The 18210-nt window shown below is 43.6% G+C and overlaps 1 protein-coding gene across 1 annotated transcript in view; it reads right to left on the bottom strand.

Moving 5' to 3' along the window:
• SND1 (staphylococcal nuclease and tudor domain containing 1) overlaps positions 1–14525 on the bottom strand; it is a 420688-nt gene extending 406163 nt beyond the window's left edge. The window contains exon 1 of the mRNA XM_019452638.2: positions 14225–14525. Coding sequence (XP_019308183.1) covers positions 14225–14302 — 78 coding nt within the window. The 5' untranslated portion in view covers positions 14303–14525. The remainder of the gene's footprint in view (positions 1–14224) is intronic.
• Positions 14526–18210: the final 3685 nt, after the last annotated feature.

Below are 18210 nucleotides of genomic sequence, written 5' to 3'. Positions count from 1 at the left end.
CTTGCGCTCTGTTTCTTTCTCTCTCAAAAATAAATAAACATTAAAAAAAATTTTTTTAAGTTACAGATTTGTACTTTTTCTTAAACATTTCAAAATACACACTTCTAGGATATCTGGCCTCAGCCTATCTTACGGGTTTCAATAACTGATGCAGTTTTTCTGTTTCCATACATTTCATATACATGCCCACTCTGCATTTCAGAACTATTGCATACGGATAGTCATATAAGAGGAGGGTTGAAGATCATATGCCTCTTGAACTTCTGTGTGTTCACCACAGGTAGTGGAGGCAACTCCCCAAAGACACAGGCTTCTTCTCTTAAGGAAACCCAAGAAAAAGTTGTTCCTGATCGCAAACAAGACCTCCCCTCCTCTGCGCAGTAACTGAGAGGTGAACCAGCAGTGGCCAAGGTAGGGTGGAGAAGCCTGGGAGTGCATTCCAGGAGCTCCTCAGTTACTGGATCCATCCAGCCCTCATCCCCACTCTGACTCCTTCCTCCTCAGGACCAATGCTCAGAGGAAGGAGGGAAGTACCCCCATGATTCCTGATCCAGCGAGGCAGCGGCCAGAGGGCAGCTCCCGTGGCTGCCATCCCTGACTTCTCACAGCACTGCTGGCATAGTGGCCCTGAGTACAATAGGTCACATCATAGTCCAATGATAAGGAGAGTTAAGAGGGCTGACACTAGAAACAGCTAAATGAAAGCACACCAGAGATCCCGAAATACCCAAGAGAAATGAAGATTAGTACCTTGAGTATTTCTCAGGCTTGTTTCCACGAAGTCCTATGCATTTTTCCTCAGAATGAACTTACAGCAATAGGGATGCCAGCTTATAAAGCAGAATACTCAGCACTATTCAGAGTGAATCATCTCTAAAGGACATCTAATACGTTTATTTTGATTTATATACAGGACTGACTGCAGAACTTAGGATGCACTTCAATTTCTATGCTACCCATGAAAAACATTAATTTTCCCATTTTATTTTCCAGATTTGTTTGGAAACTTTTCCTATTTGAAACGTTCATGGTCAATTTTAGATGTCAAAATAAAGTACAAATCACAAATCTACCATAAACATTTCAGAGTCCTTTATTGCTAAATTAATGCACCATCCCAGGATTCTTATAATTAAAATCCTAGGAAAACTATGATGGGGGATTAAAAATGGAAGTCTCCTATCATCGAACACACCTGGAGATCACCCTACTACCTGCTGGTGGCCCAGCCTAGCCCCTCCATCCTCCAGCACAAGGCACAGATTTGCATACCTCCTCAAGAAGCTAAATAGAAGGTATCTAGCCTATCTGGAATTTCCTTGCATTATCTTCACTGCAGGTACTGCCCCTCCATTTTTATTAAAAACATCCATAATATTCTACATATCCTATGCTAACCATAAAGTCCAGCTCTCTGATTCCCCTCACCTTTGGGGGAGCACACTCTCTAATGAATAACAAAATAAATACAGTTCTTTAACATATAAAGCATAGAAATTTCAAATCCAAGTTTACGGACAGCTCACAGACACAGAGCATCTTTACTTTCAGCAGTACCATCAACCACTTTCAAAAACCAATTTTCTAAGTTCTTGTCCCTCAGATAATCTAAGTCCCAAGCTTCTTATTGTCCCTACATTGGCTTTCAGCTTCTCCTGTTGACAATCAAAGAAACGCATTTTCTACCACACAAGAGACAGAAAAGATACTCTCATCAAGAGCACTGATAAGGGAACACTTAAGAATTAAATGGAAACCAAGCAGTCGAGCCAACAGCCCTATAGCTGCTTGGCCACGTAAAGGAAAGTTATTCCTCCAGAGCTAGAATCTGATGACTGACACTGGGGCAGGGCAGGGCTTACCCAGGCAGGAGCTGGGCCTGTGCCCCACAGAGAGCCTGCGGGAGGTCTCAGGAGATTCTAAAGCTCTCACAAGAGAGGAGTTTAACAAGATAACTGGGCTTTAAAGTAATAGAGGCAACCTCCTGGCCTCTGGGCTGTGAAAGGGCTCACCTGCCAGGAGTAATAACACAAGCAATTACTGCACACAGAATAATAGATCTCAGCAGGATTCCAGGACCCAGGCACTCCAGAGTCCCCCCTTCCACAGAGGGAAGGAAAGGGAGGGAGGGAAAGAATGCACCACTTTTCATGAAGACCTTGGAGAGTCCTATTAGGTAAGCAGATAAATTACACTTGGCATAGTAATTCACTGTTTTGGGTTGTTACCAAAAATAAAAATGCCCCTGGTATTAAAGGCTATAAAACAATGGATTTTCCCTCTCCTGGAACAGAATTCATAAAGTTTAAAAGTTCACTAACCTCCCATCCCAGAGACTAGGAACAAAGACTCAGAGCCTCGCTTCTTGTTCCTTTCTCTACTACAAACTTCCAGCAACGCTTAGTCACTTTAGGCAAGTTGCCTTAACCTTACACATTGCATCCAGATTACTCACAGCTGCTTTCAAGACCATCTGAGTATTCCCACCTGTACTTAGCCATTTCTCCTGCCTTTCATCTCACCCATTTTATTCCTCTGCCTCTGTCAAGACCTGTCACTTTCACCACCTTTCCAGAAAAGATTTTTAAAACAAATGGATATGAAAATATGACATTTGATTTTCCAATGTGTCCATTCTCCAAAAAACATCAATACTTAAATTCACAAGTTCCCCTTTCCACCATAAAACAAAGCTACCTACCTCTATTTAACAGCAACATTTTAATAAGACTGACAACTAAAATTTCATCAGACCAAAGCTTTACCCGGAACCAAGCACATAACCTGAGGTCTCAAGCCTAGGCTGCCTACTCTCCATTAAAGGCTTTCCTTAGCCATGAGACCCTCCCCTCAGCCATCCTAGTTGCTAGATTTACAGAAACACCTACCTTCTGTTTATTTAGGTCTCTGTGAACTTTGTGACCCCACACTCTCCCAGATTTAACTGCTCTTACTAAGCACAGTAAACATCCATTTCATCACTGGAATCACATACTCTGAAGTGAAAAGAGGTGTTACTGATAATTATGCCAAGACAACAGGTGTGAACAGCAAGAGCCCAGGCAGACTGGGATGGAAGCTGCCCTGTCATTACAAAGGTGCCAAGGCCAGGTAAAGGAGCTGTTCCTTGCAAATAACTAATTTATGTTCCTGCTGGGAGACTGGAGGTTTAGGGAACTGGCATAGAGAACCAAAAAACCCCCAAACAAATTTGGATTATTTGGTTCCCCTTGGGGATAAAGAAAATAGAAAATGTTTTACAACGCAGTGAAAAACAGCTATATATACCAGAATTTAATATTTACACACACATAAGAACTGTCCCCTTTCCAATTCTCCTTCAGTCATTCCTATTAAATGAAGAAGAAAGTTCCAGTCTGGTGGCAAGAAGCCTTTAGCACATCTTCATCACTTGTTAAACTTTCTTCATAGCCTTCTGCAAAACACCATACCAAGCTAGAATTTAATAACACTTTGTTTTCATTGTGCATTTTTTAAGGTACTTTCTAGGTATGGCAAGCAACACTGGTTTCCCATTGTCGACAGTGATACTAAGTTTGCTTTAAAAATAATATTTCAGGGGTGCCTGGGTGGCTCAGTGATTTGAGCATCCGACTTCAGCTCAGGTCCTGATCTCACGGTTTCTGAGTTCGAGCCCTGCATCACACTCTGCTGTCAGAGCAGAACCCACTTCAGATCCTCTGTCTCTGTCTCTCTCAATCTCTGCACCTCCCCGCCTTGTGCTCTCTCTCTCTCTCTCAAAAATAAACATTAAAAAGTTTCTTTAATAAAATAATACTCCAATTTTTAGAATAGTTGATTGCCAAAAGATTTTCAAACGAAATAGAAGCAGAGGCAGTGTTCCCATGCCAAAACCATGGTAGGAATACACACACATCTGAAGCCCAGCAAACCTGAGGTAACCCATAACACCAAGGTTGGGATCAGCACTTGACTGAGAGGCTGCCAACACTAACTCCCCTGGTTCAGTCTCTCCAAACAACTCTAAAAATGGCAGTTTCCCCATACAGGATGTGGTCATGCTTACCACCACCTCCCATCCCCACCTTCTCATCCGAGAAGAAAAAGGAGGAAAAGCTGTGTACCAGGCCACAGGAAAGTCAAACCTCCCACATGACCTTGCCTCTCACCTCCTCATGTCATCTGTAGCTCAGTAGCTGCACACTTCCTTAGTCATGGAGCTCTCTAGAACCCAGAAAAAGCAGATGAGGCCAAAGGTCAAAGAGCCTACTCTCCTTTAAATGCCAGGACCTTGGGATGCTTGCATAGCTCAGTCGGTTAAGCATCCGACTTCGGTTGAGGTCATGATCTCGCGGTTCATGAGTTTGAGCCCCGCATCAGGCTCTGTGCTGACAGCTCAGAGCCTGGAGCCTGCTTCCCATTCTGTGCCTCCCTCTCTCTCTGCCCCTCCCCCACTTACACTCTGTGTCTCTCTCTCTCTCAAAAATAAATAAACATTTAAATAAATAAATAAACACCAGGACCTTGAAACAATTGAAGGTCTTCAAGCAAGTAAAAAGGAGTTATTTAATGATCCCCAGGTGGTTAAGCCCTGCCCTCTGCCAAAGAGATAAAATGGTTTTCAAGGATACCCTGGAGAAACAGGACTACCAAACATGCAGTGATTAATGAATAATAAGATATTAAGCTGTATTTTGCCCTAAATTTTATCTAAGATGGTATTTGTAAGAAATAAACAGGTTAAGTTTAAGTAAAGTCCTCCTACAACTACCAAAACCATTAACTGATATTAAAGCGTACCAGCAACTGCACTTCCAGGAATGTATCTTACAGAAATGCCAATAACAAGAACACAAAGATGTAAAAACAACATTCAGTCAGTGTAGCAGTGTTTAGAATCATGAAAAACTTAAAACATACATCAGCAAAAAAGTGGGTAAGTAAATACACCCAAATGATGGAATACTCTGCAACCATTAAAGAATGAGGTAGGATCTATAATGAGATATAATAGATAGCCATGACAATTTTTTTTAAAGTTGCAGGAAACATATATTATCACCCCATTTCTGTTTCTTAAAAAGAGGGAGCATGTATTACATTTCTGCATGAAAAGTTTGGAAACACATTTTCTTAGGGGAATGAGAATGAATGACAGAAAACCGAGAAGGTCAGAGGGAGATTTTTATATTTAATTTACATACTTCTACGCTATTTGAAATCTTATGAGCAGGTTTTAAGTCCAAAACTTAAATACTGGTAATTATTAAATAATTAATGCTAGTTGGCATTCACCTGAACATTCTGAAGGAATTCAGGGATGAACTAGGAAACTGCTGCTCAAAACAAGGAAAAGCCACAAAGGGAATTGTAGATGTAACCCTTAATCATAAGGACTTCAAAGACTTGAGAATTATAAAGAAAATTTTATTTCCATATGAGACAAACAAGTGGAATAAAAAGTAAAAACTGAGACCACCAAAGAGGTCATTTGGGGTTTTACTGAGGTTGTTAACAATGGGGCTTATAAACAAGAAACAGGATAGAGACAAACCAGAAGGCCTAAGTGTGTGGCTCCCAAGGATTACAAAAGCAGAAAGTGAGCAGCACAGAATCATGTTTGTAGAGGACACTAAAGACTTCCAGAGTAATAATGTGCCAAGTTATTGGCGCCAAATTATAGGAAGATCCTAGGAACCTAAGCAAATAAAAGGAAAAGTGGCAGATGAGTGTTAAAATGAGCATATGGCCTAAATCAGGCATAGAAAACAACAACTTCTCAGCTGTCAGTTATGACCCAAGAATATGATCTCGGAGTCACTGTAAACAGACCCCTGAGGATATCAGCCTAATACTGAAGTACAGATTAAAAGCAATGCAAAGTGTCCTGGCAGCCATCAAGATAAGTGCTAAAAAGAAAGCGAAACTAGTATCCTCCCCTCATTAAATTCTGATGTACCCGCCCCCCACACACTATGTTCCTTCTGTCATTTGTGTCCTGCCCCTTCAACTACATACAGAAAAGGAGTTAAACAAGATCAGTGGGTCTCAAATGCCAGTCCCCAGATCCAACCAAAAAACGACTCTTTCAGAAACACTTAGGAGAGGCTTTTAAAAAAAACAGATTCCCAGGCCACACTCACAGAGATTCTATTTCTGTGCCTCTGAAAGGCCCTTCTAGGTGGTCCTGAAGCATGGATCTGTTCAGGAAATCACTGGGAGGCTTCTCTCTAAATCTACTCTCAGAAAGGATTTAAGAAAGCATACAGTAAAAAATAAATTCAAAAGAAAAGAAACCATGTGAGGAACTACCAAGAACAGATTATGATTCCTATACTTGCACATTAAACAAAGTGGAAAAGATCTGCAAAAGACAATTAGGATCACCTACAGGAAGAAGTTTCAGCCTTGAAGTGTGAAAAAGCTAAGAACCCTACCAAGCCCCCCGAGATTCCTCCAATTAAGAGCAGGGCCAGAATAAACTCTCCCCATGAGCTACAGGTTCCCAGGGTGCCCTCCTCATCTCTACCCTTCTCAATTCAAGACTTATAGCCCCAGGAGAATGTCAGGGTGTTCCAATGCAGAGGTGAGACTGTGTGATTAAAACCCACCACTGGCATGTTTCTCTAGGTCCCCAACAAGCACTCCCACTAGTCTATCCTGATACCACTACTGAAGCCAGGAACCTCCCTAGCTCATTTCTATCCACCTTCAACCCGGTCCACTATCCAATCACTTAGTCTGATTCAAATTTTAACTCTCGTCTTCCACACTACAAAAACCACATTACCACATTTCATATTTCATAATCTACTGTCTCAAAAAAAAAGAAAAAAAAAAAACAAGCAACAGGAACAGAAAACATGTTTCATGCAGAATAAGCAGCAACTCAGAGTGAAGCCTACCATAAGGTAGATTTCTCAGTTTGGGTTCATCATGCCTAAAAGACATGCATTGTAAGGTTTCTTATACAATCACAGCCTTTGGGACTGTTGGGAACTTAGAGACAACAGGTTTACCACTTCGTTTAAAAAAGAAAGAGTCTGAGGGGCACCCAAGCGGCTCAGTCAGTTAAGCATCTGACTCTTGATTTCAGCTCAGGTAACGGATCTCAGTTTGTGGTTTGAGCCCTGCGCGAGGCTCTGCACTGACAGCACAGAGCCTACTTGGGATCCTCTCTCCCCCTCTCTGCCCCGTACCCACTTGCTCGCTCTCGCTCTCTCTTTTGAAATAAATAAGCTAGGAAGGAAAGGAGGGAGGAAGGGAGGGAGACTGAGAGGTGAAATGTCTTACCCCACATCACCCAAGTGGAGAATAGCAGCATCTGGGCTAGAACTTGTATCCCCTGAATCCTAGGCCAACGATCTCTCTTCTCTGCCAGGTTGCTTCCCAGAGACAATGTTAAGAAATTAGTTAATAAATTAATGTTAATAAATTCATATTAATGTTAATAAATTAATAAAGTTTATTAACTTTAAGCACAGATTCTCCAGTCTCCTCAATTCCTCCCCTTACACAGGAGGTTGGTGTTACAAGCCCATCCCAAGGAGACTACTTCCCACACAGAGAGAACCCAAAGCACCTCAAAATGTGTTAAGGCATAAAGAGAGGAGATGATGCCTTAAATCACTCGTCATAAGCTTGTAAACGGAGACAATGTGCCAAGTCCAGTTTATATCACTGACTGAACATCTCAAAAATGACATGTGAAAATGTCACCTAAATTTTCATATGATGTTCACCTAGAAGTTGTTTTCCTTCCTAATTTTGAAAAAATGCCAACAGAAACCACTGTTTTTTTCCCCAAACATCAGAGCTAAGTGTAAAAAACATTAGTGTATCATATTGAGTCTCACTGAAAGTGAAATCCCACAACACTCCATCTGCATCAAATGTTCACAACCTGTGATTCTGCATTAATTTGTGCTGTAAAAACAAAAAGCATATGTCAGTCTCCCAAGAGAGGAATTAGCAACAGAAACTGGGTGTCTATCCATTTCCCAACAAGAAATAAGAGGAAAAGCTACATTAAGCCCCTTAAGAGTTGAATCCCTTCATTCCTTGTCCTGAATAAGACAAAGAATTTCCTACAATATTTACTAGCTATGCTGTTCCTGGGAGAAATGAAATAAAATAAATCCAAAGACCAGATTCCAAAGAATATCTACTGCACCCCCTGCTAGAACCACACCTGTCAGCTAGACCGCTAACCCACTGGAAAGTGGGTACACAAAAGGCCTTGGAACCTTCACTCATTTCCCAAATTTCACCCTCCAAGTAAACTGAGGCATAGACTCCACCAAATCATTTGCCCATTTAGGGGTGCCTGGGTGGCTCAGTCGGTTAAGCATCCGACTTCAGCTCAGGTCATGATCTCACAGTTCGTGGGTTCAAGCCCCGCATCAGGCTCTGTGCTGACAGCTTGCTCAGAGCCTGGAGCCTGCTTCGGATTCTGTGTCTCCTTCTCTCTCTGCCCCCTCCCCTGCTCATGCTTTGTCTTACTCTGTTTCTCAAAAATAAATAAATGTAAAAAAAAAAATTTTTTTTAAATCATTTGCCCATTTATTACCAGCACCGATCACCACCAAACCTTAGGAGTCTTCCCTCATGATAATAAGCCACACTGTGCATGAGCTAGTTCCTTTCTGACCATTAGTTTGAGCTCTGAAGCACGCTACTCTGTGCTTCACCATCACTGTTCCTTACAGCTTGCTAGGTTAAAAGTGGTGCCAGAGGGGGGCAACTAGGTGGCTCAGTCGGTTAAATGTACGACTTCAGCTCGACTTCTTAGTTTGTGAGTTCGAGCCCTGCATTGGGCTCTGTGCTGACAGCTCAGAGCCTGCAGCCTGTTTCAGATTCTGTCTCTGATTCTCTCTGCCTCTCCCCCACTTGTGCTCTCTCTGTCTCTAAGATAAATAAACATTAAAAAAAATTTTTTTTAAAAAGTACTGCCAGAGGCCAGAGCAGCAGACTATTCCATGTAGCAATAAAATGCTAACAGAAATATAAACAAGGACAAGTTCTGCATGCTATTTAACTCTCATTGAGCCTGCTCTTGGCATTTATCTTTTCAGCTAAGTACCTTTCGTTGAAAGATGGTAACCTTAGGAATACACAGGACTGGCTGACCGGAAGTCGAAAAAGCTTAGTCTTGGCCCCTTAAGAGACATGACTATGACCAACAACAATTTTTTTTTTTTATCAGTTCTCCACTGTTTACATGTATTTAGTGAAGTTAATGTCAGATACTGATCTCACCAAGGTACCAGAACAACCACCTGCGCTGTTTTTGCCTTCTATCACCTTAAAACACAAATGAATAGCTCACGTTAAACCCATACCACTTATGTGGCACCCTGAACTTGAAGAAATTAAAGAGATACTACAAAAATACTGAAGATAAACATCCATGGGGACCCTACAGCTTTTGCACTTGCTGTTCTCTCTACCAAGAACACCCTTCTCCTACGGTTGATTCTTTGTTGTCCATCAGATCTCAGCACAAATGCTGACGAACAGCATTTTTTTAACCTTTCCTAAACACCTTATCTAACGGAGCCACTCCTTCTCTTAGTCCCAACCACCCCGTCCCATTCCCCTACCTGAAATCACTCTCTCATAATATCGTGCATGTCTTGTTTACTTGTTTATTGTCTGTCTCCTTCATAAACCATAAGGGCAGGAATCTGGTCTACTTTTTACTACTGTTTCTCCAATACCCACACAAAGCTAGATGCACAATTTGTTCAAGAAAGAAAGGAAGTATGATTGCTCATCATTCTGTACCATTAGTTAGTACATGGCAGCAGCCACTGTTAGCATGACTAGAGCCAGCTGGATGCTTCCTTTTCATACAGAAAAAAAATGACAGAAAACATTTAAGATACAGTAAAAACTTAGTACTCTTTTACTCGCAATCTTGATTGGAAGCCACCATGCTCACCTGCTGAGATGTGGGCAATTTTAAGACTATAGGGGGGCGCCTGGGTGGCGCAGTCGGTTAAGCGTCCGACTTCAGCCAGGTCACGATCTCGCGGTCCGTGAGTTCGAGCCCCGCGTCGGGCTCTGGGCTGATGGCTCGGAGCCTGGAGCCTGTTTCCGATTCTGTGTCTCCCTCTCTCTCTGCCCCTCCCCCGTTCATGCTCTGTCTCTCTCTGTCCCAAGAATAAATAAAAAACGTTGAAAAAAAAATTAAAAAAAAAAAAAAAAAAAGACTATAGGGAAAAGCCTGCCATCCTATTCTACCTAGTTCTTTGCAAATGGCTCTACTAAAATATTATTCAGCCACCTTGTCCCTTTGAGTAGCAGAATAAGACTATTTTAAGTAGCTTAGGAAAGATGTGTTTTTTTTTTTCTTTCAGTCTGCATGAGCTAAGTGCACGTAGGAAGGAGCAGATCAACGGACTACTACTTTTGTCCCCACTACACTCTGGAAAGACACATACTTCTTAGTTCAGAAACCTAAGATCTAAATTACAGACAGCATTTCCTACAAGCTGTACACTGGAGAAATTTCCACTAAGCTACTCACCAGGAAGCCTACCTCCCACTTTAGAACAACCTGGCAGCACAATTCCCATTGAAGGAGGAAACTTGTGGCCATCTTCTCCTTTGGATGACCCTCTGCCTTAGTCTTCCAGTGAGAATCTTGGTTCTTAGCACAAAACCAAAGACTGGCAGAGGGATTCCTTTCTCCTTAGGCAATTAAATGCGGTGGGGTGAAATGCACTGAGCTTTCGCACTGTCCTCTCTCTGGCCTTTTACACCATAAGCAGGTGCAGATATGCTGCTTCCATAGCCACTTCTGCTAAGCACACAGCTTCAAGAACCATGGCAGACTCACTCTGCTGTCCTGAAAGCAATCCATGTGCTCCTGCTTGGAAAGACACACAAACACAAGTTAGATGGGGAAATTAGGGTGAAAAGACATAGAAAAGGGCTCTAACCTCAAAACAGAAAGGAAATCAGGTGCATAAAACCAGAGAAAACAGCCATCTCTAATAGCTGCTAAGTGTGGTGACCAAATTCTATACTAAGTACCCCAAGACTTCTCTCAACCTCATCCATTTAACATGTGCTGAAAATAATCTGCTGAGATAACAGAAAGTCTAGCATATCATTCAAAGAAATCCAGAGTTAGAATCTTTCAGGATTTTGAGAAAACAGTATCTGACTTGACAAAGACATTTACTTTTCCAGGTTATATTTTGTCTGCCCACACACCTGCCAGTCTCATCCCAACTCAAGAAATATAAATCCACCTTCAGTTTTTCCATCATCCTGCCTTTTCAGTAACAGAACAGCTCCAAAATGCTTGTGTCAACTTACTGCCCACTTCCTCCTTAAACACATTCCAGAACCAACTCTGTTTCTGTCCCCTTGCTCCCACTCTCAGAGCAGACAGAGCCTCTACCTTCGCCATCGTTTTTAAAAACTGGTCAAATGCAAAGATTTTTTTTTACAACTTGATTCCCAAGTTCATTCTTCTTTAACCTTAAAAAAGTAACAAAGGACTTACTAGAAACTTGCACCTTCCGTGGCCCTATAATCCGAGTTTTGCCCCCTCAAACAGAGGAAGGACTTTTCCTCTTCACTGCAGCAAAGCTCATCCCTAGACCATTTCAGACCTGCAACTCGGCCCGAGTGCAGACACATGTGGAGGGCTCACCCTGAAAAGCACACCTCTGGTTAGTCAGTGTTCCGGTTTCCAGCCTTCTCCCAGTGGCAGTAACTACTATTTTCCAATTCTTCAAACTATTATTTCCTTCTCACTTTCCTGTCACAGAGCTCCATCTTCCTTTCTGGACTTCTTACAAAGCAGTTCCTAGTACCACTGGAAATGATGACTCTCCAGGAAAATAAAACTTTGCTTAGCAGAAGAGCTTCACACAGAGCAATTTTCCAGTGGTCGATTTTTCATTCCAGAGAAGGCTTCTACACCTGGCATAAATCGGCCAGTCACTCTGCAGTTCATCCAGCTTCCCTCCCCTAATCCCTACTTCAACTCACCCACCCATCCCTGCAGTTTGGTCACAGGAAAAAAAAAAAAAAAAACAAAAAAAAAAAAAACAGCAGTATAGACTACTCAATGGCTGAATTTTAAAAGCTTCCTCCCAAATAAATAAATAAATTAAAATAAAAGCTTCCTCCCAGATTCAAATGTGTCTTCCACACTACTCTCCTAAGCACATAATGAAGCCTCTGACCACAATAACAGCTCGAGGATAAGGCAAGGAGTAACATCTAATCTTTCCTTAACTTGATTACAGTCAGCTTCACTTTCCTGCAATTTTGTGGTCATACATCACTGGCCCCACCCTCCACATTATAAAGTCTTGCCCTGGAGGCAGAAGCAGCATAGCATGTCAAACAGTACATGCTTTGGTAGACAGGCCTGGGTTCAAGTCTCATCTCTGCCTCTTATTACCAATAAAAAGTGCCTGTCCTTGTGTGAACTAGTCTTTCTAAACCTCAGATTACACATCTGTAAAATGCAGCCAAAAATGCTGTCTACTTGTTAGGTGTTACAAATGAAATAATATAAACAGGACACTCAGCACAAGACGTGACCCTTAATAAACAAGTGATGTTGATATTCAGTATCCATGGGGGTAATCTGTCAGGCATGGTCACCTCATAGAATCCAGATACCCTGGAAGCCTCTAGCATTGGTAGAAACAAAAACATGTTCAGCCTCATTCCCACGCCACAGATGAGAGGGACCTTTAAGAAAAGTTCAAGCCTTAGCAAAGGAAAACACTCAGATCCACTCAATGCTGCCAATCGCACCACCAGACAGCCAAGCAATGCTGTGTCCTTATGGTGAAGGGAAAGATCAGTGCAAATGAAAAAGCTAATTTAAAAGGATCTACTCATGGGTCAGATCAATATTTCAAAGAAGGGAAAATATGTGAACCTTGGAAATTCCCTTCTCAATCAGTTTCTAATAAATTCTGACTCTCCAATTATGTATAAAGGGGGAAACAATACTGAAAACCTTGGAAATTTCAACTGGTGGCAGAATATCACCCAAGAAATGAACACATGAGAATCAGGCTGGGGAGAAAAATCTCAAAATCTAATTTTTACACACACACACACAACATGCAAGCTAAAGAACATTTTAACCCTGACAATGAGCCAAGAAAACAAAATGTTCTTTAAACTTCCTGCAACTACAAAAAACTGTGGAGCTTTGGGTGAAAATGTCACAAAGAATATCTGTTGTTCCAGAAGGAAGTCAGTATTGAAGTCTGAAATGAAATCTATTAGTCTGTGGTCATCACAAATGGAAAATCTGTTAACCAAGAAATGTCAAGTTCCTGGATTTGGGAGCATTTGGGAGAGAAAAGAGGAGACAAGTGACAATAAGAATTTATACTACAAAATTATCATGGAGTTGGCAGTAAATTTTTAAAAATGAGCCTTGCAGGGTTTTAAATTCAAAATTCAAGAATTTAGAGAGTGAGGGTATATAAAAATCAGGCAGAATCAAGTGTTACCGCGGTGGACTGGGAATCCGAACACTTGGGGCTCTGGTCCTGGCCCTAATCCAAGCCACCACCATGCGATGACCTTAGGCAAGTCACTGCCCTCTTCAAACCAGTCTCCTTAGGCGTAAGAGGTGGAGGAACAATAATGATCTCTAAGATTTCTACTGGCCTAACATTTAAGGGTCAAAGGGAGAGGGAACACAAATACTAAAAGCTCTTGGGATTGCACACTTGACACCAGAGGTGGAGAGAAAAAGACGGAATATGAGGGCCAAAGAGCCAGAAAACTTGGGAGTTAAGTGAGCGTCGGTGGAAACTGAAAATCTTCAAGATGGCCAAGTGCTTAGTTTCAGAGAAGAGCGGATGTCAGGATCTCGAAAAGCTGCAAACTGCTCAGCAGATGTCAAAACAAACAGAAGAACGGGGGGATGGGAGGGCAGATATCAATTTATTATCTCCGTTAATCAATTAAGTAATCGATCTGTCCTAGTAAACAGCAGATCTGAATGCCGCGACCACGGAAATCACTGTGACCCCTGATGCCAGGGTGTCCGGGAAGCAAAGTACCAAGGGGAGACCGTGTCGGGTTCCGTCTAGGAAGGGAATTCCGAGAATGGGTGAAAAGCGAGAAAAGGGGTAGAAGAAGGGATCTAGGAGACCACGCAGACTGGCGGAAGGGGAAGAAGAGCCAGCGCCAAAACCCGCCCGGAGGCGGGCGGTGGGGTCAGTGTCCGGGTCCCCGCTCTCACCATCTTGACGATGCCCCGCTGCACGGTGGGGACCGCGGGTCCCCCGGAGGTGCCGCCGCTCTGCGCGGAGGAGGCCATGTGTAGAGATAGAAAGGCAGCAAGTAAGGCGGTGGGCCGGCTTGGAGGTGTCAATGTGGGTGTCGGTGTTGGTGGGAGGCCGCCGCGGCAGGGAGCTGGCAGGCGACGGGTTTCGGGCAATGGACGGCACGGACGCGGCAGGCGCTCACAAGAGCAGCAGCGGGACTGAGAGCGAAAGAGGGGACGCGTTCTCCGCCGCCGCCACACGTTCTACTCGCCGCGCAAGCGTGCCAGAGCGCCACCGCCCTCCAGCCAATTAGCACCCAGAGCCCGCCGGACCTCAAGCCAATAGGCACCCTGATCCCGGAGCCCCGCCCCTTAGTCCCAAAACGGGTGGCAAGCTCCAGGAAGCGCTGAAAGAGCTGATTTGCGGTGACGGGTTATGTATGAGGCGGGACTTCCGGGGCAGCCGTAGTAGGTAGTGTCGGGAGGTGTAGTGGGAAGGAAAGGACACGTCAGCATCTGGCCGCGGGGCGCGGGGGGCCATGGGAGCACCGGGGGCGGGGACAGCCTCTCCTTCCAGTCTAGTCCCGCCCATTGCGCCCCGCCCCGCGGGCCAGCGGGGAGCCCACGTGTACTGCTGAGTTCCAGGAGGGCGCACCCGGATTGGGGACCGCGGTTTGGGGAATCCGGAGCCAAGGAGGCGAGGATCTGAACAATCTCCGTACAGGCTGCACACCTAATTCCGACATTTTACGTCAGCTAAAAGTGTGGGGAGGACTTGGAAAAGTCTGAGCATCGTTAAATCTGCGGATGCTGGCGTTGACGGAACGCGGCCAGGCACCCTTCCTGTAGTTGGGAGTGTATCTCTCTCGTGTTTGTGTCGCAGGTGTCGGCACTTGCAAGGTTCTCGATTAATGTTGGGGGAGGGGGGGAGGATAGATCTCTCTTAGGCGGTGATGTGCCCTGTGCACGGGAGAGAATGGCCCTCGTTTTCGGGCTCTTCTCAGCTTCGCCAATGAAGGTTAGGGAAAGCCATGGTACAAGCTCTCCCTGGGCCTAGAGGAGGCAGTCCCCTTGATCGCTTGTGAAGATCCATGCCGGTTCCAACCACCTGATCCCATCCCTTAACCTGGCCCTAGTCTCTTCTGAATAAAGAGATTGGGGGAGAGGCGTGCGGAGCAAGGACATACAAATGTTTAAGTGAATGTTTAAAGGCAACTAATAATCCGTCAAGTGCTCACTACGTGGAGCCAAGGACCTTATGCTGTTTAATCTTAATCTTCAAACCTGGCTCCGCATTGAGGATACCACTTCACCTGTAGCTCTTTTGAGAAGAGGTTGTCTATACTTCCACACTTCACATATCCCAGTGGGGCCACCAATCTTCCTAGATCCTTAGTGCTGCCCTTTCCATACCATTAACTTGCTACCCTCTCCAGAAAAACAACAACAACTTTGTGAAGGCTCATTCCACCAGATTTATACCACTCTTACCTCATTAAGGTTCTTGTCTTCTCTGCCTTAACTGCCACCTTGTCATTCGTTGAAATCAACACCTGGCGCATGCTTCTCCACCCGGTGATCCTGAATGATTTCAACATTTATGAGCCTGACTTGTCCAATACCCTGGCCTCTCAGCTCCTTTACCTCATCTTCAGTGAACTTCACCTCTGTACACCCCGTTTAGCCACCCTGTTCAGTACAGATAAAGTATGGCAATTGTTCCATAGCTGAAATTGTGAACTCCAAGATACCCCATTCTCTGATCATAATTGCTGTCCTTTCTACTTTCTCACTTAGTTACTTCTCTTACACCTTGTCTTATCTATTGCTGCATAACAATTTACCCCAAAACTTAGGTATTAAACAATGATCATTTATAATCTCTGCGTGGCTTAGCTGAATACCTTTGCCTCGAGGTCTTTCACAAGGCGGTAATCAAGGTATCATCGGGAGTTGGGTTCTCATGCAGGTCTGTTAGCTGACAGAGGCTCTACTTCCAAATTCATTCACATGGTCATTGGCAGGATTCAGTTCCTCAAGAGCATTGGACTGAGGGCCTCAGTTCCTTGTTAGTGGGCCTCTCCATAGGGCAGCTCACCTGGTAGCTGGTTTCTATCAGAGCAGGCAAGTGAGAGAGCAAGAGAAGACAAGCAAGCCAGAGTCTTTTTGAACCTAATCTCAGAAGTAACATCCCATCGCTTTTGCTTTTGCTGTATGCTGTTCCTTAGAAAAGTCATTTGGTTCAGCCTACTCTCAAGGGGAGAGGATTATCCAGGGGCATAAATACTAGGAGGCAGGATCACTGGGGATCATCTTAGACGCTGCCGATCACACACTGTTACTTAATTTTACATAGAATTCAAAGTCCCTGAACCTCTCTATCTTTGTAATCTGTTCCCTTTTGCTTTCTCCTGGATCCTTGGTTAGACTCTTGTCATTTTGCTCTCTCTTCTCAGTGTCCTCATCTCTAATTCCCATTGTCTTCCATCCGACCTACCTGTCACAACTCCAATTCTAGATCCTTCTGCCTTCTCCAAACCTACCACTTAGCTACAGAAAACACACAAATGCGCACATTGGTGCCACAGTGAATTCATGGGCCCTCCCACATTGCCTGGAGTTCTTCTGTTTCCTCAGTCACTTTGGTCGCTAGGTCTGGTTGCTGCTGTTGTTCAGTTTATTTTTTGAGAGCAGTTTTAGGTTTAAAGCAGTAGTAAGGGAAAGGTAGAGATTTCCCATATGCTCCCAGACCATACACATGCATAGCCTCCGCCATTATCAATACCCCTCACCGGAGTGGTGCACTTTCTACAGTGGATGAACCTATGCTGACACATAACAATCACCCAGAGGACATAATTTACATTAGGGTTCACTCTTGATGTACATTCTGTGGGTTTGGACAAATGTATAATGACATATGGACTTTTATGATGTCATGCAGAGTAGTTTCACTGCCCTAAAAATCAGTGAGTCTGGAGGGAGAGGGAGGTTGCAAATATATATATATTAAAAAATAAAATAAGGGGCACCTGGGTGGCTCAGTCAGTTAAGCCTCCGACTCTCGATTTTGGCTCAGGTCATGATCTCACAGTTCATGAGATGGAGCCCCACGTCGAGTTCTGTGCTGACAGTGCAGAGCCTGCTTGGGATTCTCTGAAAGTAAATAAATGAACTTAAAAATAAAATAAATAGCAGTGAGTCTGTTTTAAACCTTCTCTATTTCCCTCTTAACTCCCAACTCCACTGGCTCCCACACTCTCAGATAGTGATAGGCCTTCTACTTGAGAGAGAATAAAAGCCATCGAGAACTGCCTCCATTTCCCACACCAAATCTGAAACCTTACCTTTTTTCTCATCCCTCTCCTTCTTCCTCATTACAAAGAAAAACGTCCCCCTACTGCTTAGGCTAACCCCTCTATCTATGTTCTGGATCCACCCCCCCTCCACCTTGTCAAGAACTCTCTTAATAGATAATTCTCTCTCCTGTTTTTACAGCTTCTCAGTTTATCTGGATTCTTCTTATTAGCATTTAAATATTCTCCCAATTTCTTGCATAGTGAAAATAATTAAATAAATCTTCCCTTTCTCCACGTCCCTCTTTCGATAGCTCTCCTCCTCCCTTCACAGACAAACCCTCTCTGTGAAATTCTTTGTTGCTTTCTATATCCTCACCCTGCATTCAATTGTCAGCACACTGGCACTCTGACTATTGCTCTTATCAATTTGCTGAAACTGTTCTCTCCAAGGTCAATACTGACCTCCTCCTTCTCGCACCTCACACCTCCTCCGTAACATGTGACACTATTTGCTCCTCCAAATGCCTTTTTCCTTCCCACATTCCTTGTATTCCTCCCATCTATCTAGCTGCTCCTCCTCATCGCCATTGTGAATGATTTCTTTTGCTTCTACTTGATATTGATGTTCCTCTGGGTTCTTCTCAAAGCGTCTTCCTTTCTCAT

The sequence above is a fragment of the Panthera pardus genome, unplaced genomic scaffold, assembly GCF_024362965.1.
Source record: "Panthera pardus isolate Hobbes unplaced genomic scaffold, ASM2436296v1 HiC_scaffold_8, whole genome shotgun sequence".
NCBI lineage: Eukaryota > Metazoa > Chordata > Mammalia > Carnivora > Felidae > Panthera > Panthera pardus.
This window is presented reverse-complemented; position numbering and strand designations above follow the sequence as displayed.